The sequence below is a fragment of the Anomaloglossus baeobatrachus genome, chromosome 4 (assembly GCF_048569485.1).
Source record: "Anomaloglossus baeobatrachus isolate aAnoBae1 chromosome 4, aAnoBae1.hap1, whole genome shotgun sequence".
Taxonomy (NCBI): domain Eukaryota; kingdom Metazoa; phylum Chordata; class Amphibia; order Anura; family Aromobatidae; genus Anomaloglossus; species Anomaloglossus baeobatrachus.
Window position 1 is genome coordinate 41,592,124 of NC_134356.1, and position 22,433 is coordinate 41,614,556.

At 45.1% G+C, this 22,433-nt stretch overlaps 1 protein-coding gene across 3 annotated transcripts in view; it reads right to left on the reverse strand.

The window, feature by feature from the left end:
* The window catches only part of ABTB3 (ankyrin repeat and BTB domain containing 3), a 290,533-nt gene that overhangs the window by 8,311 nt on the left and 259,789 nt on the right, over positions 1–22,433 (reverse strand). For all 3 annotated transcript variants that reach the window (XR_012752998.1, XM_075344271.1, XM_075344270.1), the window contains 5 exons: positions 12,714–12,819; positions 9,491–9,593; positions 9,145–9,226; positions 3,943–4,011; positions 3,601–3,714 (listed from right to left, as the gene is read on the reverse strand). Coding sequence is in view for 2 of the 3 variants with exons in the window: in XM_075344271.1 (XP_075200386.1) it covers positions 3,601–3,714; positions 3,943–4,011; positions 9,145–9,226; positions 9,491–9,593; positions 12,714–12,819 (474 nt within the window). In the remaining variant the exon portion in view is untranslated. The remainder of the gene's footprint in view (positions 1–3,600; positions 3,715–3,942; positions 4,012–9,144; positions 9,227–9,490; positions 9,594–12,713; positions 12,820–22,433) is intronic.

Genomic DNA, 22,433 nt, shown 5'->3' on the forward strand with positions numbered 1-22,433 from the left:
ACAGCAGTCTGTGCAGTCCGGAGCCCCCCTATAACAGCAGTCTGTGCAGTCGGGAGCCCCCTATAACAGCAGTCTGTGCAGTCGGGAGCCCCCTATAACAGCAGTCTGTACAGTCCGGAGCCCGCTATAACAGCAGTCTGTGCAGTCCGGAGCCCCCTATAACAGCAGTCTGTGCAGTCCGGAGCCCCCTATAACAGCAGTCTGTGCAGTCCGGAGCCCCCTATAACAGCAGTCTGTGCAGTCTGAGCCCCCCCTATAGCAGCAGTCTGTGCAGTCTGAGCCCCTATAACAGCAGTCTGTGCAGTCCGGAGCCCCCCTATAACAGCAGTCTGTGCAGTCCAGAGCCCCCCTATAACAGCAGTCTGTGCAGTCCGGAGCCCGCTATAACAGCAGTCTGTGCAGTCCAGAGCCCCCCTATAACAGCTGTCTGTGCAGTCGGGAGCCCCCTATAACAGCAGTCTGTACAGTCCGGAGCCCCCCTATAACAGCAGTCTGTGTATTCCGGAGCCCCCCTATAACAGCAGTCTGTGCAGTCCAGAGCCCCTATAACAGCAGTCTGTGCAGTCCGAGCCCCTATAACAGCAGTTTGTGCAGTCCGAGCCCCTATAACACTAGTCTGTGCAGTCTGGAGCCCCCCTATAACAGCAGTCTGTGCAGTCCGGATCCCCCTATAACAGCAGTCTGTGCAGTCCGGAGCCCCCCTATAACAGCAGTCTGTGCAGTCCGAAGGCCCCCTATAACAGCAGTCTGTACAGTCCGGATCCCCAATATGACAGCAGTCTGGAGCCCCCTATAACAGCAGTCTGTGCAGTCAGGAGCCCCCCTATAACAGCAGTCTGTGCAGTCCGGAGCCCCCCTATAACAGCAGTCTGTGCAGTCCAGAGCCCCTATAACAGCAGTCTGTGCAGTCCGGAGCCCCCCTATAACAGCAGTCTGTGCAGTCCAGAGCCCCCTATAACAGCAGTCTGTGCAGTCGGGAGCCCCTATAACAGCAGTCTGTGTAGTCCGGAGCCCCTATAACAGCAGTCTGTGCAGTCCGGAGCCCCCCTATAACAGCAGTCTGTGTAGTCCGGAGCCCCCCTATAACAGCAGTCTGTGCAGTCGGGGGCCCCTATAACAGCAGTCTGTGTAGTCCGGAGCCCCCTATAACAGCAGTCTGTGCAGTCCGGATCCAATATAACAGCAGTCTGTGCAGTCCGGAGCCCCCTATAACAGCAGTCTGCGCAGTCCGGAGCCCCCTATAACAGCAGTCTGTGCAGTCCGAAGTCACCTATAACAGCAGTCTGTGCAGTCCGGAGCCCCCCTATAACAGCAGTCTGTGCAGTCCGGAGCCCCCTATAACAGCAGTCTGCGCAGTCCGGAGCCCCCTATAACAGCAGTCTGTGCAGTCCGGATCCCCCTATAACAGCAGTCTGTGCAGTCCGGATCCCCCTATAACAGCAGTCTGTACAGTCCGGAGCCCCCTATAACAGCAGTCTGTGCAGTCCGGAGCCCCCTATAACAGCAGTCTGTACAGTTCGGATCCCCCTATAACAGCAGCCTCTGCAGTCGGGAGCCCCCTATAACAGCAGTCTGTGCAGTCCAGAGCCCCCTATAACAGCAGTCTGTGCAGTCGGGAGCCCCTATAACAGCAGTCTGTGTAGTCCGGAGCCCCTATAACAGCAGTCTGTGCAGTCCGGAGCCCCCCTATAACAGCAGTCTGTGTAGTCCGGAGCCCCCCTATAACAGCAGTCTGTGCAGTCGGGGGCCCCTATAACAGCAGTCTGTGTAGTCCGGAGCCCCCTATAACAGCAGTCTGCGCAGTCCGGAGCCCCCTATAACAGCAGTCTGCGCAGTCCGGAGCCCCCTATAACAGCAGTCTGTGCAGTCCGAAGTCACCTATAACAGCAGTCTGTGCAGTCCGGAGCCCCCTATAACAGCAGTCTGTGCAGTCCGGAGCCCCCTATAACAGCAGTCTGCGCAGTCCGGAGCCCCCTATAACAGCAGTCTGTGCAGTCCAGAGCCCCTATAACAGCAGTCTGTGCAGTCCGGATCCCCCTATAACAGCAGTTTGTGCAGTCCAGAGCCCCTATAACAGCAGTCTGTGCAGTCCGGAGCCCCTATAACAGCAGTCTGTGCAGTCCGGGGCCCCTATAACAGCAGTCTGTGCAGTCCGGGGCCCCCTATAACAGCAGTCTGTGCAGTCCGGATCCCCCTATAACAGCAGTCTGTGCAGTCCGGATCCCCCTATAACAGCAGTCTGTACAGTCCGGAGCCCCCTATAACAGCAGTCTGTGCAGTCCGGAGCCCCCTATAACAGCAGTCTGTACAGTCCGGATCCCCCTATAACAGCAGCCTCTGCAGTCGGGAGCCCCCTATAACAGCAGTCTGTGCAGTCCAGAGCCCCCTATAACAGCAGTCTGTGCAGTCGGGAGCCCCTATAACAGCAGTCTGTGTAGTCCGGAGCCCCTATAACAGCAGTCTGTGCAGTCCGGAGCCCCCCTATAACAGCAGTCTGTGTAGTCCGGAGCCCCCCTATAACAGCAGTCTGTGCAGTCGGGGGCCCCTATAACAGCAGTCTGTGTAGTCCGGAGCCCCCTATAACAGCAGTCTGTGCAGTCCGGATCCAATATAACAGCAGTCTGCGCAGTCCGGAGCCCCCTATAACAGCAGTCTGCGCAGTCCGGAGCCCCCTATAACAGCAGTCTGTGCAGTCCGAAGTCACCTATAACAGCAGTCTGTGCAGTCCGGAGCCCCCTATAACAGCAGTCTGTGCAGTCCGGAGCCCCCTATAACAGCAGTCTGCGCAGTCCGGAGCCCCCTATAACAGCAGTCTGTGCAGTACAGAGCCCCTATAACAGCAGTCTGTGCAGTCCGGATCCCCCTATAACAGCAGTTTGTGCAGTCCGGGGCCCCTATAACAGCAGTCTGTGCAGTCCGGGGCCCCTATAACAGCAGTCTGTGCAGTCCGGGGCCCCCTATAACAGCAGTCTGTGCAGTCCGGATCCCCCTATAACAGCAGTCTGTGCAGTCCGGATCCCCCTATAACAGCAGTCTGTGCAGTCCGGGGCCCCCTATAACAGCAGTCTGTACAGTCCGGAGCCCCCTATAACAGCAGTCTGTGCAGTCCGGATCCCCCTATAACAGCAGTCTGTGCAGTCCGGATCCCCCTATAACAGCAGTCTGTACAGTCCGGAGCCCCCTATAACAGCAGTCTGTGCAGTCCGGAGCCCCCTATAACAGCAGTCTGTACAGTCCGGATCCCCCTATAACAGCAGCCTCTGCAGTCGGGAGCCCCCTATAACAGCAGTCTGTGCAGTCCGGAGCCCCCTATAACAGCAGTCTGTGCAGTCCGGATCCCCCTATAACAGCAGTCTGTGCAGTCCGGGGCCCCCTATAACAGCAGTCTGTACAGTCCGGAGCCCCCTATAACAGCAGTCTGTGCAGTCCGGATCCCCCTATAACAGCAGTCTGTGCAGTCCGGATCCCCCTATAACAGCAGTCTGTACAGTCCGGATCCCCCTATAACAGCAGCCTCTGCAGTCGGGAGCCCCCTATAACAGCAGTCTGTGCAGTCCGGATCCCCCTATAACTCCTTTTTCTGCCGTCCTATCCTCGTACCTTGGCGTGGTTATATATATCCACGCAGTTTTCGGTGTTGATGCTCTTCGCGCAGATGATCTCGCAGTGGCGCTGCAGAGCTTCCAGATGAAAGAACTTGCTGGCAGAGAGCAGCTGCGAGAGAGGGAGAGAGAGGTGCGAGGATGAGCAGGATCTCAGAGGCAGAAGAAACGCATTTCATGCTACAGGACTGAGACTAAACCAGGTGAATATGTCATCAATACCGGACCATCAATCATTAGGAAAACAACACGACGGCGGCGCCGCGTCTGTCATCATCAGCTGCGACTAAACGGTTTATTGTCTTAAAATCATACAAGACAACCAAAAAGCACTGCTTACCTCCATGATTTCATTATTTTTAATGAGGAGTGATTCTGTGCCGCCACAATACAGGTACTGCATGACCAGCTGGGGAAAGAGAGAAACAGACACACTGTAACAAAAACTCTGCTTATATTATCCGACTGACCTGTAAAAGAAGATAGAGAATTTTTTCTTATCACTTATGTCATCAAAATACATGAAAAAGGTTGTCCAGGACTATAAAATCGCATTACTTGCGCAGCAACAGCGCCACTCCAGTCCGCAGGCCATGCCTGGTATTGCAAGTCCGTTTCATTCAGTTCAATGGGAGGAGAATTGCAATACCAGACAAGACCTGTGGACAGGAGCGGCGCTGTTTTTGCACAAATGCTTTAATATTACGACATTAAGATGACGATTATATTAAAAAGGAACCAAAAAATTCTCCTTGAGCATCTCTTCTGAGAATTTTACATTGTGCTGTCCCTCTGTTATTCCTCCTGGCAGTGCATTAATAAGTAAACAGCAAGGTCATACCATTGACCTGTCGCCTCCAAATGTCTGCTTTAGTAAAATACTTCCTTGCCCATGAAAAAAACTATTTCTGAGCATTTCTTCCAAGAATTTTGCATTGTACTGTCCCTGTGTTATTCTTCCTGGAAGAGCACCAATAAGTAAACAGCTAGGTCTTACCATTGACTCGTCACTTAAAAATGTCTGTTTTAGTAAAATAATTCCTTGCCCATAAAAAAAGCTATTCTAGAGCATCTTTTCTAAGGATTTTGCATTGTGCTGTCCCTATGTTATTCCTCCTGGAAGTGCATTAATAAACACCTAGGTCTTACCATTAAGCTGTCGCCTCCAAATGTTTGCTTTAGTAAAATAATTCCTTGCCCATAAATAAAGCTATTCTAGAGCATCTTTTCTAAGGATTTTGCATTGTGCTGTCCCTATGTTATTCCTCCTGGAAGTGCATTAATAAACACCTAGGTCTTACCATTAAGCTGTCACCTCCAAATGTTTGCTTTAGTAAAATAATTCCTTGTCCATAAATAAAACTATTCTGGAGCATCTCTTTTAAGATTTTTGCATTTTACTGCCCCTCTGTTATTCCTCCTGGAAGAGCGTTACTAAGTAAACAGCTAGGTCTTACCACTGACCTATCGCTTAAAAATGTCTGTTTTAGTAAAGTAATTTCTTGCCCGTAAATAAAACTATTCCTGACCATCTCTTACAATAATTTTGCATTGTGCTGTGCCTCAGTTATTCCTCCTGGAAGAGTATTAATAAGTAAACAGTTAGGACTTAGCATTGACCTGTCACTTAAAAATGTCTGTTTTAGTAAAATAATTCCTTGCCCATAAAAAAAAACTATTCTGGAGCATCTCTTCCATGAATTTTGCATTCTGCTGTCCCTCTGTTATTCCTCCTGGAAGTGCATTAATAAGTAAACTGCTTGGTCTTACCACTGACCTGTCACTTAAAAATGTCTGTAGTAGTAAAATACTTCCTTGCCCATAGATAAAAGTATTTTAGAGCATCTTTTCTAAGAATTTTGCATTGTGCTGTCCCTCTGTTATTCCTCCTGGAAGAGCATTAATACGTAAACAACTAAGTATTACCATTGACCTGTCGCTTAAATATGTCTGTTTTAGTAAAATAATTCCTTGCCCATAAAAAAAAACTATTCTGGAGCATCTCTTCCATGAATTTTGCATTGTGCTGTCCCCCTGTTATTCCTCCTGGAAGTGCATTAATAAGTAAACAGCTAGGTCTTACCATTGACCCCTCACTGAAAAATGTCTGTTTTAGTAAAATAATTCCTTGCCCATGAAAAAAACTATTCCTGAATCTCTTCCAAGAATGTTGCATTCTACTGTCCCTCTGTTGTTCCTGCTGGAAGAGCACCAATAAGTAAGCAGCTAGGTCTTACCATTGACCTGTCGCTTAAAAATGTCTGTTTTAGTAAAATAATTCCTTGCCCATCAATAAAACTATTTCTGAGCATCTCTTCCAAGAATTTTACATTGTGCTGTCCCTCTGTTATTCCTCCTGGCAGTGCAATAATAAGTAAACAGCTAGGTTTTACCATTGACCTGTCACTTAAAAATGTCTGTTTTAGTAAAATAATTCCTTGCCCATGAAAAAAACTATTCCTGAGCATCTCTTCGAAGAATTTTGCATTGTACTGCCCCTCTGTTATTCTTCCTGGAAGTGCATTCATAAGTAAACAGCTAGGTCTTACCATTGACTTGTCGCTTAAAAATGTTTATTTTAGTAACATACTTCCTTGCCCATAAATAATACTATTTTGGAGTATCTTTTCGAAGTATTTTGCATTGTGCTGTCCCTCTGTTATTACTCTTGGAAGAGCATTAATAAGTAAACAGCTAGGTCTTACCATTTCCCTATACTCCTTCGCGTTTTGATATTGTACGATCATTGCTGTCAGGGTCAGGGATACACCCACATGGGGAATAGTAACAGCCATTCGCATTAGTCGTACATTTCCAGGAGGAGTAACAGAGGCACACTACATAGTATTAAGAAAGGCGGCTGTAAAGTAGTTATTTCATGGGAAATACAAGACTAAATGGACATATTTTGAAGGAGACCTCATGAGGGAGGATAATAAACGGCTCAGGGTTTGTTCTATTCACAGTGATCAAATCTGATGCAAAATTAATTTCCTAACCGAATTTGAGAAAATTAGCCGCATTCAAATTATGGCGTATTTCCTCATCGTTATTATCTATCATCTATGGTGGCCTTGGATTCACTTGTTTTTAATGCTAACTTTCTGTCACGGGTGTGTCACAGGTGACAGACAGTCATGTGGTTTCTGGCCATAGAAGGTCACAGAGTTTGGCTGTGCAGAATGCTCCCTGACTTTCCATTGTTTCTGCTGTCAGTATTCATTGGTATAGGTAGCTTTCCTGCTGGGTTCATCTCTTTCCCTTTAGGACCCAGCAGGAGCTCACCTTCCACCCAGCTGCTGATCATCAGTATTCTCTTGGTGTTTAAATACTTCCTTGGACTGGTGCTGGTGATATTTTCAGTTCTTTCAAGCCCTGGTTGCAAGCAGGTGGCTTGTACTCCTCTGTGGTTTCATTGCTGAAAACTCTGCTGAACTACCTATCGGAGTCATCTAATGATAAGTAGTTTATGTGTGTCCTCCTTGTGTCTTCTCTAGTGTTTAGTGGGGTTGATGAAGAGCTCATCCCACCCGTTCCCTATTTAGGGTCCAGCACTAGGGATACCTAGGGTCAGGTATCCGTCTCAGCACATAGGTGCGGAACCTATCTAAGGTGGTGAGGGACCTCAGGGCCCAGCATTAGGGATACCTAGGGTCAGGTATCAGGTTCGGTGCATAGGTGCGGAACCTATCCAAGGTAGTGAGGGACCCCAGGGGCTAGTAAGAGGTTCGGTCAGGGGTCGCCATCTTTCCTTTTCCTAGACACAGGGTTTCCCTTCTCTTCCTGCACTTGGTACTTCCCCATACCTAGCGTGACACTTTCATGCTGTCAGAGTGACACTTTCATGCTGCCAGAATGACTATTCCTAGCCACCACTAGGTGGAGCTCTCTGCATACAGATGTATCCACCTCCCATAGAGTTTACTACTAGATACATTAATACATATGCGGTTAGCTCCCTCTAGTGGTATCATCCAGAATAAAATAATTTATCTCATCTCATGGTGCTTAGTAGAGGTAGCGTCTGATGGAGCTTAGTAAGGGGCCCGGATTTTTTTTGTATACCATGCAATGTACTTTTTTTTTTTAAAAAGAGCTATCAGATAATAGGAGTAAGGACCGATCAAGGGTCTATAGGGGAGGATAATATACAGTACTTTGCTGGTGTCTGAATAGACTGTCAAAATGTATTCTGCACGAATGGCAGTATTAATCCCGGACTTCAGTGGGGATATTGCATAATACATAATTGATGTCGGCTGCTCAGACTAGGCGGTATTATTAATAGGATGTGCATAATTCATAAACCATTGTAAGCTGATATGTCAAATTATATTAAAGTAAATCTTACATTAAAATGTCAAAATGTTCTTTACAATAAAACGTCGCCAAATATAGAGGAACCCAATGCATAGTAGTCCTTGTACTCATATCGACAGCAATCCGGACCCCCGGGGCAGTAAAACGCATGAGCTCCTTTCCAATCACTTATTCTCAAATCTGACTATGCGGCTGTGGACCCTCGGGCACTACCATAATGCTTGAATGGTCAGGCTGCCACTAATGCAGTATACATATGCCTTAAAGGGTGTTTTTGTCATCTTCAGATATGGATATTTTCGGATAGAGCTTGTAAAAACAAGCACTTTTGCAATTTACTGCTGATTGAAATTTGCAACCGTTCTTGAGATATTAACGCTTTTCTTTTGTGCACATCTCGTTGCCTAGGAGACCGACCACCGCTGCTGTTAAGCTTGTAAGCACTGTGCTCGTACTAAACAGAATTAGGAAGTAATATAACCCTTCAGCAATCCTGGTCAACTTCAAATTCAATAAATAGAGCTTGGAAACACTGCGCCTGTTCTGCTGTCTAGCAAAGGCGGTCGGTCTCCAAGGCAACGAGTTGTAAAAGAAGAAAAGTAAAATGTTAATATTTCAAAAACCACTGAATATTTTAATAAACAGTAAATTGCAAAATGGCTTGTATTTCCAAGCACTATTCAACAATACCCATTTATGTAGATGGCGAAAAACCCTTTAAATTTTTTTAACCCTTTAAAAATTTTAATTTTTAAAGTGTTAATATCTCGAAAAGGACTGAAAATTTTAAGAAGCAGTGAATTGCAAAATGGCTTTGTTTTTCCAAGCACTATCCGACAATCCCCATTTTATGAAGATGATAAGATACCCTTTAATTTTTTTTAAAACCTTTAAAAATGTTAATTTTTATTGATATTTATGGATATAGTGCTAAGTGAATAAAATATATAAAAATAAATGTTATGGATTTCTCATGTTTGGTAAGACATGTTGACATACAGTGGTTGAAAGGGGGCACTAAATTTCTACAATTTTCCACCATTATAAACTTTTCATTACCTGTAGCCACCACTAGATGGAGCTCTAGGTATACAGATTTAGACATCGTATTAATTCTTATGCAGTGAGCGCCCGCTAGTGGTGGTATATTGAAATTATTCATTAATTAAAGCACAGGGGGGGTCTATTCTGTAATTTTTTGCCCAAATACATTATTTCTCACCTGAAAGATGTGATATTTCACATAGTTGATCTCAATGCAGCTGTTTTCGGCAGTCGACTTGTTTGTGAGAAGAGCTTTAAACCTTGAAAAACAATTTAAAGAAGTCATGACGCAAGACATGGTGGCACGCAGCGAGGAATTGGCCATGTAAGGTGTATATTATGCAAAAAATACTCCAAAAATATAACATTTGGCTACTATTTTATCACATCTGATTGGTCGATTATTGCCTAAGGATGTATTATACTCTAGTCACATCCCAAGCTGCGATCAAAAGGCATCAAACCTTTTAACATTTGGGTTGTAAGATATCCTACGGCCCACTTTACGTCTCCCCTTTTTTTACCTTGGAGATGCTGTGAATAGCAGCACTTTGTGTGCATAGAAGGGTCTTCCTTCCACAATAAAGGTGACATCCGACATTTCTTTGTTATTAAGGAAGTGAGGATCTGCAAAAATAACAAAAAATATTATTTGTGGTATTTGGAGCTTGTACGTAAAGGGGTTGTCCTAAATGAATCAAAATTGTCAATTTTTTTTTCCCCCCAGAAATGGCGCCACTCTTGTTTGCTGGTTGTATCTGGTATTGCAGCTCAGCCTCATTCACTGGAATAGGGATAGATTGCAATACCGGACACGGCCCATGCACAAATGGTAGCGTTGTTTCAAAGGGGTTTTATGTTTCTTGACAGTATCGCAGTCATCTGTCACGATTCCTCTGTGCAGAGCATCTTGCACACTAGGAGATGCTCTGCTGTGTTATTCTGGACTGCTGAGCTGACAGTGTCATGATTCCTCTGTGCAGAGCATCTTGCACTAAGAGATGCTCTGCTGTGTTTTCCTGGGCTACTGATCTGGCAGGTTGATTGACAGTGCAGGCTTCCATGCAGGTTCTGGGAGGTGCTGATTACTCAGGTATTCCACCTTCCTGGTAATTGCTCTGCTTCTTTACTGAGCATGCTCTACCAGAACCTTGCCAGTCGTAAATTCTGGTTCTGGGAGGTGCTGATTACTCAGGTGTTTCATCTTCCTGGTAATTGCTCTGCTTCTTTATTGGGCATGCTCCTCCAGAACCTTGCCAGTCGTACATTCTGGTTCTGGGAGGTGCTGATTACTCAGGTGTTCCATCTTTCTGGTAATTGCTCTGTTTCTTTACTGAGCATGCTCTACCCAAACCTTGCCAGTTGTACATTCTGGTTCTGTTAGTTGTGCTGGTGGCCTGTGTTTCTGATCTTTAGTTCTTGACCCCAGACTGTTGTTTGACTCCTCTCTGCCCGCTCCCTGTTCCTGTCGCGACCTCCTGGCTTTTGACCTCAGACCGTTACCTGACCACGTCTCTGTTTACTCCCTGAAACTATTACATGCCTTCCTGGAATTCTGATCCCTGGATTGTGACCTGACTGCACCTCTGTTTAATTCCTGTATTCATACATGTCCTCCTGTTACCAGACCCCGGCTTTCCTGTACAAACCCATAAGTAGTGACTGCATTTCAGCATCTAAATCTGACCCGTAGGCATGATGGTGGGGACAAGATTGGATGAGGCAATGAACAATCCAATGGCCCGAAAGAAAAATGAAGGGATTGTTCCATAAAAACTATATACAACTGATAAAAAAAATGTAGGAGAACTACTGGGTACTGAGAACAGGATGCCTCTATGTGATTGGAGCGTACTGAGCATGTGTGACCACCAGTAAATAGAGCAGTGGTCGCACATGCTCAGTACTACTCTAGTCATAAAGTGACCCTTATTCTCACTATCCAGACCCCCAATGTTTCTACATTTATCATATAATGTGTGGATGGGTGATAAATGCTTTTTATGGGACAACCCCTTTAACATTAGATGGATCATACCAAATTTGGGTCATACCAAAGCCAAAAAGGAGCTTTCTTTCCCCTACTTTCAAGGCTTTTATCCACGGATTATACTGCCGCTGACCTAAAGTGCGGCAAATCAATACCACATCAATAATCCTCACGTCTACAGAGCAATTTGTGAAATGGTGGGAGAGCAAAGTCTCCGTATTCGCCTGGATGGACATGACTTAAATATGGAAGACCTTCTTATATTTGGCCCATGTTTCTGGTCAATAAATGCAGCCCTTCAACATTAATTAAATTGCGCCTGTCATTGTAAGAATCTTTGAAAAAAGCCTCTTATCAATATAAATGAGATCTGCATGATAGAGCAAATGTTCCAGCAAGAATGATGTGAAAGTATGGAGACGTATAACACATGGTGTGGACTACAAATCAGCTCCAAGGGCCCGGTTGGTTCATCGATTTATTTTTTTTGTGTAACTAATGCATAAGATTTCCAAATATCCTCCTCAGAGAGGAACTCTAGGGCCAACTATTGGGGTAGCACTCCTAAAATTCAATATTGAACCTTTTGTGAGCCTTGCTACATGACTTAGGATAAGAATTCAAATCAGATAGTCCATTTGCAGATATGTGTTTCTGAGCGTTTGCCGCTCATCAGTGCAAAGCAGGAGATCTGATTTGGCTAGGCAAGAAGCCTCTGACAAGGTATCTTCTTGTTGCGGGAATCCTACTTGTAGCCATGCAATGCTCCTCTGGGAATTTTAATATGCAAACAGCCTCTTCAGATAGGAAGAGGACTATAGAAGAGTGCGTCATGGCTTGATGTGATCTCAAGGGGATCTGGGATCAGAAGGTCAGAGAGTATTGTTGATCTCAGATCCGTTTTGGTGCCCACTCATCTTTTACCCTCCAGTACTGGAGGGGATAAGGTTGATTTCTGTCCGGCAGTGATCTAACAGGTAGTTGTAACCTCAGCTGCAGCCACTCCCTTCTACTATAAGTATCCACCCCTCACTCCTCTCTATGCCGGCTATAGCTCATACCTATGCTGTTCACTTTGATGGAGCCAGTTTCTGGAGAAAGCTGAGGTGTCCCTTCTGTTGAAGCTGAGAAGTTCCTGCTGAAGTGTTATTTGTTAAGTATTTTCTCACCTGTTTGTATCACCTACCTTGTGTAGTCTAATTGCAGTGGAGAGACTAGCGTCTAGCTGGCCTTCACTAGTCAGGGCGAGTTCATGGCCAGCAAGGGCCTAGGCACATGACGGCGCACGAAGGAAGAACCTGTCTAGGGACATTAGGGAGTGCAGGGATCAGCCTCAGGTTAGTGTTAGGACGTGACTGCGCTGCCCTATCCCTAGGCCCTCCATTCAATATTCTACCCTGGTGTTCCCTCTGTGCTGCACCACTGGTAGTCCTCTCGTATCTGGCCTTACCTGTAGTCACATCAGGACAAGTTCCCATTTAGACCTCATGTCAAAGACCTCTCACCCAGCTGAATCGGATCTCCTGCTTTACACTGATGAGGGGAAAACACCTCGAAACACGTGTCTTCAAATGTCGTGTCTGGTTTGGCTTTTATCCTAAGTCATGTGACAAGGCTTGTTAAATAGTCGATATTGATTCTTACTATTACTACATCCAATAGGCGTTAGAATTCTATCCTTCTTCCTTTCTGAAGAGGATATTTAAATTTCCAGAGGAGTATAAGTCTCCTTACCCAGTACACAAGAGAATGCTTACCGAGCCGGGACGTCTGCTTGCGCTTTATCTCGGTCAGCTTGGGGATGGGGTACGGGCCGTAGCATTGGCTGAAGATGACGGCTAATTGTTGGCTGATAACCTCGTTCTGTAATGAAGAGAAGACCATTCTATAAAACAAAACCTGATTCACATCCCGATGGTTTGATCTGCGTGTCATGGACATCTGTCAGAAGATTGAATTGTCGGGAGGTCGTAAACTAGGAATCTCCTTGGATTTTGATGGATGTTGATTGCGATTGGATTAGTTCAGTGACTCCCACTAATGTTATCTTCAAAAATAATCTATATGGATACATGCTGGTTGTGATGACTTCATTATTATGATTTCTAATTTTTTATGCATAATGCTAAGAGGAATTGAGCATAATACTAAGAGGAATCCATATAAGGCCGCCTTCACACATCCATGTTGCCGGTACGGGTGGTGTGGTGTGGTTTCCACGCGTACAGGAAACACGGACAGACGTAGACCCATTAAATTCAATGGGTTTGCTTCCATGTCCATGTTTCCATACGGACCACGTGACCATGTGCTCCACATGGCGACATATCCGTTTTCTGTCGGCAGCACGGGTGTCACATAGACCACACACTGATGTGACCCGTGTGACACGTAGAAGAGAAAACCTGTCTCTTAAAAAATAGAATTTTCATACTTACCAGTCTCTAGCACCGATGTTGCTTCCTGCTCATTATGCTCATGAATATTCACTACCTGCATTGACCGCGCCCGGACATAACAGCAGCGCCGGAGACAGGTTAGTATACAAGTTCATGCTGTTTATGTGCTAGAGAGGCAACTCACAAAAATCTGAAGCCCTTTAGGCCCCGTGGCTTGTCCTGCACTTGCACAAACTCAATGGTCTGAAAGACATTGACAGTGGATTATTATTTTGGGACTACATTTGTGACAAATATTCCTCAGGATTTGGAGTATTAAGGGAGGAAGGGGGGGAGTGTTTTTGTTATGGAAATGTTTTTCAACAAAAATAATTTGATTGAAAAATTGAATCTCAAATTGTTTGCCCCGGGTTATGTTAACCTCATTCTTCTCCCGTAATCTTACATTTTGAAGGTCAAGTTAAGAGTCACCCAGTCGGTTTCCAATGACAACTTCATGCCAAGAATGGTTCCTGACTTGGTGGTTCTTCTCACCTGCTTCCTTTGAAGCATGCCATACTTGATGTCTACATCAAGGTCTCCAATTTTATGTTGAGTAAGAACTGTGAAGGTGGTCAACTGAGAGCTAGAAGATATTTGTCGGCTCGTTTAGCCAACAGCTATTCCTTCCAATCCGGCCCAACACACATGCACATGTAGAGGGGAATAAGCTAATATGAAAAACAAAACATCAGGTATGTTGACCTCCAACATGCCCAATCCTTCTTCCTCTCGACATCTGAGAAAGTCCTTAATACAGACATGGTCTTTGGTTGAGTTCTGAGCTGGTCCACTAGGAGGAAACATGGTTGGATGGTTGGGACTCCTCCTTTATATAACAAAGCACATGACAACCATCAGAAGCCATTGGAGTAGATCACATTTTGTTAATTTTTCAGATTCAGTTCTGGCAAGTTCAGGGCTGAGTACGGCAGGCAAGAGTTGGAATTTGTGTAAACCCCACCCAAAAGTGAGCATCTCCAGATTGTGGCATACCTAGAGTAGTCCTTCAGTATAATTTCTTCTTATTGAAGAATGTTCTCTTCACTACGCCCTTACAATTATTGACTTTAATGGACCTTCAGTATCTCTGCCTCCGAGGGGCCTTCCATATAATTTAGGAAGACCCGTATTTAGGCAGCCCCTAATATAGTTCTCTCTGGTGGGCTTTCAGTGTTATTGTCTCCTATGGACCATCACTATAATTTCTTTTGTTGGACCTTCAATGTAATTTTTTCTGCTGTTCCTTGAGTATATTTTTTTCTCAGGGTGGTCTATAGTATTATTTAGGCCTCACAAAAAAAGCAGCCATACTTAACAGTACCTAGTCATAGTACTAATATATTGTGGCATGTTGCAAACCCCCATTATTTTAAGGTGTAATGGGATGTCTGTCCATGTGGGGTGCAATTATAAGGTGTTGGGCAGCCCGCCTGATCTAATATTATGGGCCTGTAAGCCAGCACTTCACATATCTGAGTGACTGGCACCCTATACAAGCCTTATTTGTCTGCACCTCATGTGGGCCCGCCTCATCCTGCACTGCCTTAGTATACTGAACACATATTGGTAAGTATGGCTGTTTTAGTTTCTGCAATGTTTATTTGGACTTGATGTTCTTTTAAGTGAATTGCTTTTAATTTCAGGTAGACCCTTACTATAAGTTCGTTGGTAGGCATTTAGTATAATTTCAACTGGTGGGTCTTCAGTATCTTTTCCTTTGATTCTCCTTCAGAATCAGTTCCTCTGGTGGACCTTTAATATACTTTAGTCTGGTGGACCTTTTAGTATATTTTTCGCAAGTAGAACTTTAGTATCCTTTTCTATGGTGGTCTTTCAGTATTCTTTCCTCTGGTGGACTTTTAGTATCCTTTCCAATGGTGGACCTTCAGTACTTTTCTCTGGTGGACCTTCAGTACTTTTCTCTGGTGGACATTTGGGGTCCTTTATTCTAGTGGACCTTCAGTACTTTCCTTTAATGGACGTTCAGAATCATTTACTCTAGTGGATCTTCAGTATCCTTTCCTCTGAGGGACCTTCAGTATACTTTCCTCTGGTGGACATTCAGTATACTTTCCTCTGGTGGACTTATAGTATACTTTCCTCTGGTGGACCTTCGGTATCCTTTCATCTGGTGGACCTTCAGTACTTATCTCTAATGGACATTCAGAATCTTTTCTTCTAGTGGACCTTCAGTATCCTTTCCTCTGATGGACCTTCAGTATCCTTTCCTCTGATGGACCTTCAGTATCCTTTCCTCTGGTGGACCTTCAGCATACTTTCCTCTGGTGGACCTTCAGCATTTTCCACTGGTGGGACCTTCAGTATCCTTTCCTCTGGTAAACCTTAAGTATCTTTTCCTCTGAAGGAGCTTTAGTATTCTTTCCTCTTGAGGACCTTTAGTCTTTTTCCATCTAGTGGGCATTTAGTACCATTTCATTTGGTGGGCCCTTAGTATACTTTCCTCTATTGGGTCTTTAGTCTCTTTTTCTCTAGTGGGCCTTTAGTATCTTCATCTTTCATCTGGTGGGCCTTCAGTATTATTTTCTCTGGTAATCCTTCAGTAACGTTTCTTCTCTTGAGCCTTTAGTATCCGTTCTTCTGGTCAGAGGTACTTCTTTCCTTCGTTTCTTGGAGGATCAAATCTTGTGAGAGCCCCATATATTGTACACAAGCAATGATCCATTTTGTCCACTTCCCTTATTCCTTTATATGTTACTAATGACACAAGTAAACTTTTATTCTTTTATATTTTCCTACTCACTAAAGCGATGAAATCGTTGAAGCATTGAACGTCTCTCGATAATCCAGCTCCTTCCCCGCCGTGTCGGCCTCTGCGGAGTTCTTCTCGTTGTCAGCTATGGTAAAGCTGATTACATTTCACTCCAGAGTACCGGTACTCATTACCACCGTGGTCGGTGTAATTAAAAACAATCAGCATCTTCCTGCAGCTCTGAGGTCTGTAAGATCTATGGAAGGAAACTGATCTACAAAAGATTTTTTTTTCTTCTTCAGAGTAGATGAAGGCTTTTCCTCAGTAGACCGGAATGAAATGAAGGAAAGCATAAAAAGCCCCATCAGACTAAACGCTGGGAGATCTGCCAAGAATAAACTTGGAAATTGCATTTAACATCACAGCTGTGAAGTGAACTTTGGGAAACCCTGGGCGAGAAGGAAAGTTACGTCCTTGGGGGCCAGTAATGAGACGATTGCAGAGATGACGGGATCAGAACGAGGCAAGATCCTGATATGTGAGCTGAATTCTTTGCAGGAGATACATCTGCCTTCTATTCAATGCCATTCACGTACGGTGGGGTGGGCCGTGGAGGATTTCTGCATGAGGTCACCGCACACTCATTTCTGAAAAATGGCACGAGACAGATCTATCATAACATCTAAAATTGATCTGACACCAATGACAACTTTAGATCCAAGAGATCGCCAAAGGAACGATCAGATGATGAACCGTAAGTGGCAGCAAAGGTGGACGGGCAGCGGGGCTGAAGTTCTCATGTAGGATCCAATATAGACAATATTCTAGGGTCTTAATGCTAACATTGCATATAATGATCTACAGTGGCATGCAAAAGTTTGGGCATCCTTGGAGATTTGTGTGCTCAGACAGCTTTGACCAAGGTTTCAGACCTTAATTAGCCTGTTAAGGTTATGTCTTGTTCACTATCACCAGGTGATGCAAATTTCACAGCTTTATAAAAACTCAGCCTCCTCTAACCGTGTGCCAAAAAACAGCAGCCATGGGTTCTTCTAAGCAGCTGCCTAGCACTCTGAAAATGAAAATGGTGGAGGCTATAAGAAGATAGCAAAGCATTTTCAAGTTGCTCTTTCCTCAATTCAAAATGTAATTAGGAAATGGCAGCTAACAGGAACATTGGAGGTCAAGATAAGATCTGGAAGACCAAGCAAAGCCTCTGTAAGAGCTGCTCCTAGGATTGCTAGAGAGGCAAATCAGTATCCTCTGCATGACTGCAAAAGACCTTCAGGAAGATTTATCAGACTCTGGAGTTGTGGTAAATTGTTTTACTGTTCAGAGACTCCTGCATAAATATGGTCTTCATGGAAGAGTCATCAGGAGAAAACCTCACCTGCGTCCTCACCATAATATTCAACTTCACAAGTCTGCAAAAGAACATATAACCAACCCTGATGCATTTTGGAAACAAGTTCTGTGGACCAATGACTAGCCACAATGATCAATATATTGTGCCTGCTGTTCCCTCATTTATTGTGCCTCCTGTGCTCCCATGTACTGTACCTGCAGTACCGTCATGTATTGTGCCAGCTGTGCCTTCATGTATTGTGCCTGCTGTGTCCCAATGCATTGTGCCTGCTGTGGCTCCATGTATTGTGCCTGCTGTGCCCCCATGTATTGTGCCTGCTGTGCCCCCATGTATTGTGTCTGTTGAGCCTCCATGTATTGTGCTTGCTGTGCCCCCATGTATTGTGCCTGCTGTGCCCCCATGTATTGTGCCTGCTGTGCCCCCATGTATTGTGCCTGCTGTGCCTCCATGTACTGTGCCTACTATGCATCCATGTACTGTGCCTGCTGTGCCTCCATGTATTGTGCCTGTTTATCCTCCATGTACTGTGCCTGCTTTTCCTCCATGTACTGTGCCTGTTTTTCTTCCATGTACTGTGCCTGCTGCGCTTCCATGTACTGTGCCTGCTGCGCCTCCATGTACTGTGCCTGCTGTGCCTCCATATATTGTTCCTGCTGTGCCTCCATGTACTGTGCCTGCTCTGCCTCCATGTACTGTGCCTGCTCTGCCTCCATGTACTGTGCCTGCTTTTCCTCCATGTACTGTGCCTGTTTTTCCTCCATGTACTGTGCCTGCTCTGCCTCCATGTACTGTGCCTGCTTTTCCTCCATGTACTGTGCCTGTTTTTCCTCCATGTACTGTGCCTGCTGCGCCTCCATGTACTGTGCCTGCTCTGCCTCCATGTACTGTGCCTGCTTTTCCTCCATGTACTGTGCCTGCTTTTCCTCCATGTACTGTGCCTGCTCTGCCTCCATGTACTGTGCCTGCTTTTCCTCCATGTACTGTGCCTGCTTTTCCTCCATGTACTGTGCCTGCTCTGCCTCCATGTATTGTGCCTGCTTTTCCTCCATGTACTGTGCCTGCTCTGCCTCCATGTATTGTGCCTGCTTTTCCTCCATGTACTGTGCCTGCTTTTCCTCCATGTACTGTGCCTGCTCTGCCTCCATGTACTGTGCCTGCTCTGCCTCCATGTACTGTGCCTGCTCTGCCTCCATGTACTGTGCCTGCTCTGCCTCCATGTATTTTACCTGCTTTTCCTCCATGTACTGTGCCTGCTCTGCCTCCATGTATTGTGCCTGCTTTTCCTCCATGTACTGTGCCTGCTTTTCCTCCATGTACTGTGCCTGCTTTTCCTCCATGTACTGTGCCTGCTGCGCCTCCATGTACTGTGCCTGCTCTGCCTCCATGTACTGTGCCTGCTTTTCCTCCATGTACTGTGCCTGCTTTTCCTTCATGTACTGTGCCTGCTCTGCCTCCATGTACTGTGCCTGCTTTTCCTTCATGTACTGTGCCTGCTTTTCCTCCATGTACTGTGCCTGCTCTGCCTCCATGTACTGTGCCTGCTCTGCCTCCATGTACTGTGCCTGCTCTGCCTCCATGTATTGTGCCTGCTTTTCCTCCATGTACTGTGCCTGCTTTTCCTCCATGTACTGTGCCTGCTTTTTCTCCATGTACTGTGCTTCCATGTATTGTGCCTGCTTTTCCTCCATGTACTGTGCCTGCTTTTTCTCCATGTACTGTGCTTCCATGTATTGTGCCTGTTTTTCCTCCATGTACTGTGCTTGCTTTTCCTCCATGTACTGTGCCTGCTTTTCCTCCATGTACTGTGCCTGCTTTTTCTCCATGTACTGTGCTTCCATGTATTGTACCTGCTTTTCCTCCATGTACTGTGCTTGCTTTTCCTCCATGTACTGTGCCTGCTTTTTCTCCATGTACTGTGCTTCCATGTACTGTGCCTGCTTTTCCTCCATGTACTGTGCCTGCTTTTTCTCCATGTACTGTGCTTCCATGTATTGTGCCTGTTTTTCCTCCATGTACTGTGCTTGCTTTTCCTCCATGTACTGTGCCTGCTTTTCCTCCATGTACTGTGCCTGCTTTTTCTCCATGTACTGTGCTTCCATGTACTGTGCCTGCTTTTCCTCCATGTACTGTGCCTGCTTTTTCTCCATGTACTGTGCTTCCATGTACTGTGCCTGCTTTTCCTCCATGTATTGTGCCTGCTGTTCCTCCATGTACTGTGCCTGCTGTGCCCCATTTATGGTGCCAGTATGAACACCCCCGTATTGATCCTGCAGGGATCTTAGCGGATGGGGTTGTCTCTTACCAGTTGGGCCAAGCAGTAATGGCCGGCCTGGTTTGTGTTGGGTACCCCTTACGGGCCTAGTCCTTACGTACAGTTTTTCCCTTTCCTCTTGCCTTGAGATGAGTGGGGTAAAATGTCCAAAGTTTTTTTTTGTGTTTTTTTTTAAAGCTCATCATCTGTGACTCACGGAGGGATATATCAAACCAAGAAGAAAGGAAAACAAGGGCATACCCGGTGAAATCTCAATTACCCGCACATGGAGCCCCATATACTCCATATGTACACGGCCACTTGTCTTCATTTACAGACCCATGTCACCGTATACAGCGCCAGGTCAGCAGATAAAGCAATTTGCTGAGAGATTTATGTAGCGCGGCCACATAGGAGAGTTTCCTAATTCATTGCTTGGTCCTGAAGGTGGCACCTAAGTCATTTTTTATCAGTGGCGGAGCAGCTCGCTGTGTGATGAGGTGGAACCGGAGGAGGCTGTAATTAGACTTTTTCTCTACAAGGCACATCAAATGCTTTTCTTGGCAAGTCCTCCTGGCACAAGAGCTCACTGCCTTGTCAGGTGGTCAACCTGGATCCATTGGGACTAAAAGATCATAACTGATCAGAAATGTAAGAATACAAGACGGGAAGATCAAAGCGAGAAGCGAGCAGGAAGGTCCGCACCGGTGGGGATAGTAGGTTGGTTTGTTTCTCTAGAGCAGATACAGTCATATGATAAAGTTTGGGCACCCCTATTAATGTTAACCTTTTTTCTTTATAACAATTTGGGTTTTTGCAGCAGCTATTTCACTTTCATATATCTAATAACTGATGGACTGAGTAATATTTCTGGATTGAAATGAGGTTTATTGTACTAACAGAAAATGTGCAATCCGCATTTAAACTAAATTTGACCGGTGCAAAAGTATGGGCACCCTTATCAATTTCTTGATTTGAACACTCCTAACTACTTTTTACTGACTTAATAAAGCACTAAATTGGTTTTGAAACCTCATTGAGCTTTGAACTTCATAGGCAGGTGTATCCAATCATGAGAAAAGGTATTTAAGGTGGCCACTTGCAAGTTGTTCTCCTATTTGAATCTCCTATGAAGAGTGGCATCATGGGCTCCTCAAAACAACTCTCAAATGATCTGAAAACAAAGATTATTCAACATAGTTGTTCAGGGGAAGGTACAAAAAGTTGTTTCAGAGATTTACACTGTCAGTTTTTACTGTGAGGAACATAGCAAGGAAATGGAATAACACAGGTACAGTTCTTGTTAAGCCCAGAAGTGGCAGGCCAAGAAAAATATCAGAAAGGCAGAGAAGAAGAATGGTGAGAACAGTCAAGGACAATCCACAGACCATCTCCAAAGACCTGCAGCATCATCTTGCTGCAGATGGTGTCAATGTGCATCGGTCAACAATACAGCGCACGTTGCACAAGGAGAAGCTGTATGGGAGAGTGATGCGAAAGAAGCCGTTTCTACAAGCACGCCACAAACAGTCGCCTGAGGTATGCAAAAGCACATTTGGACAAGCCAGTTACATTTTGGAAGAAGGTCCTGTGGACTGATGAAACAAAGATTGAGTTGTTTGGTCATACAAAAAGGCGTTATGCATGGAGGCAAAAAAACACGGCATTCCAAGAAAAGCACTCGCTACCCACAGTAAAATTTGGTGGAGGTTCCATCATGCTTTGGGGCTGTGTGGCCAAAGCCGGCACCGGGAATCTTGTTAAAGTTGAGGGTCGCATGGATTCAACTCAGTATCAGCAGATTCTTGACAATAATGTGCAAGAATCAGTGACGAAGTTGAAGTTACGCAGGGGATGGATATTTCAGCAAGACAATGATCCAAAACACCGCTCCAAATCTACTCAGGCATTCATGCAGAGGAACAATTACAATGTTCTGGAATGGCCATCCCAGTCCCCAGACCTGAATATCATTGAAAATCTGTGGGATGATTTGAAGCGTGCTGTCCATGCTCGGCGACCATCAAGCTTAACTGAACTGGAATTGTTTTGTAAACAGGAATGGTCAAATATACCTTCATCCAGGATCCAGGAACTCATTAAAAGCTACAGGAAGCGACTAGAGGCTGTTATTTTTGCTAAAGGAGGATCTACAAAATATTAATGTCACTTTTATGTTGAGGTGCCCATACTTTTGCACCGGTTAAATTTTGTTTAAATGCGGATTGCACATTTTCTGTTAGTACAATAAACCTCACTTCAATCCAGAAATATTACTGAGTCCATCAGTTATTAGATATATGAAACTGAAATAGCTGCTGCAAAAACCCAAATTGTTATGAAGAAAAAAAATTAACATTAATAGGGGTGCCCAAACTTTTTCATATGACTGTATATAAAAGGTTTCCTACATTGGGGGGTAAGGTGAGCTGTGATATCACCTATTGTGAATGGTGGATCTTGTGTTATCTCTTGTATATAAAGGTATCAGTCATTGTACAGGAGAGGGAGGAGGTGACCTGTGACATCACCTATTGTGAATGGTGGAATTTAGTGTATAAATTCCAGCACCAAAGCTTCATTTCTTGGTAGAAAAATGCACAAATACGGTTTTGATGTTGTTTCAGTGCAGTTTTCTGCCAGAAGATGCCAATTTGGTGCCGAAATCTGGTGCAAACATTTCAATGTGGGACCTTGTGTGGATTATGT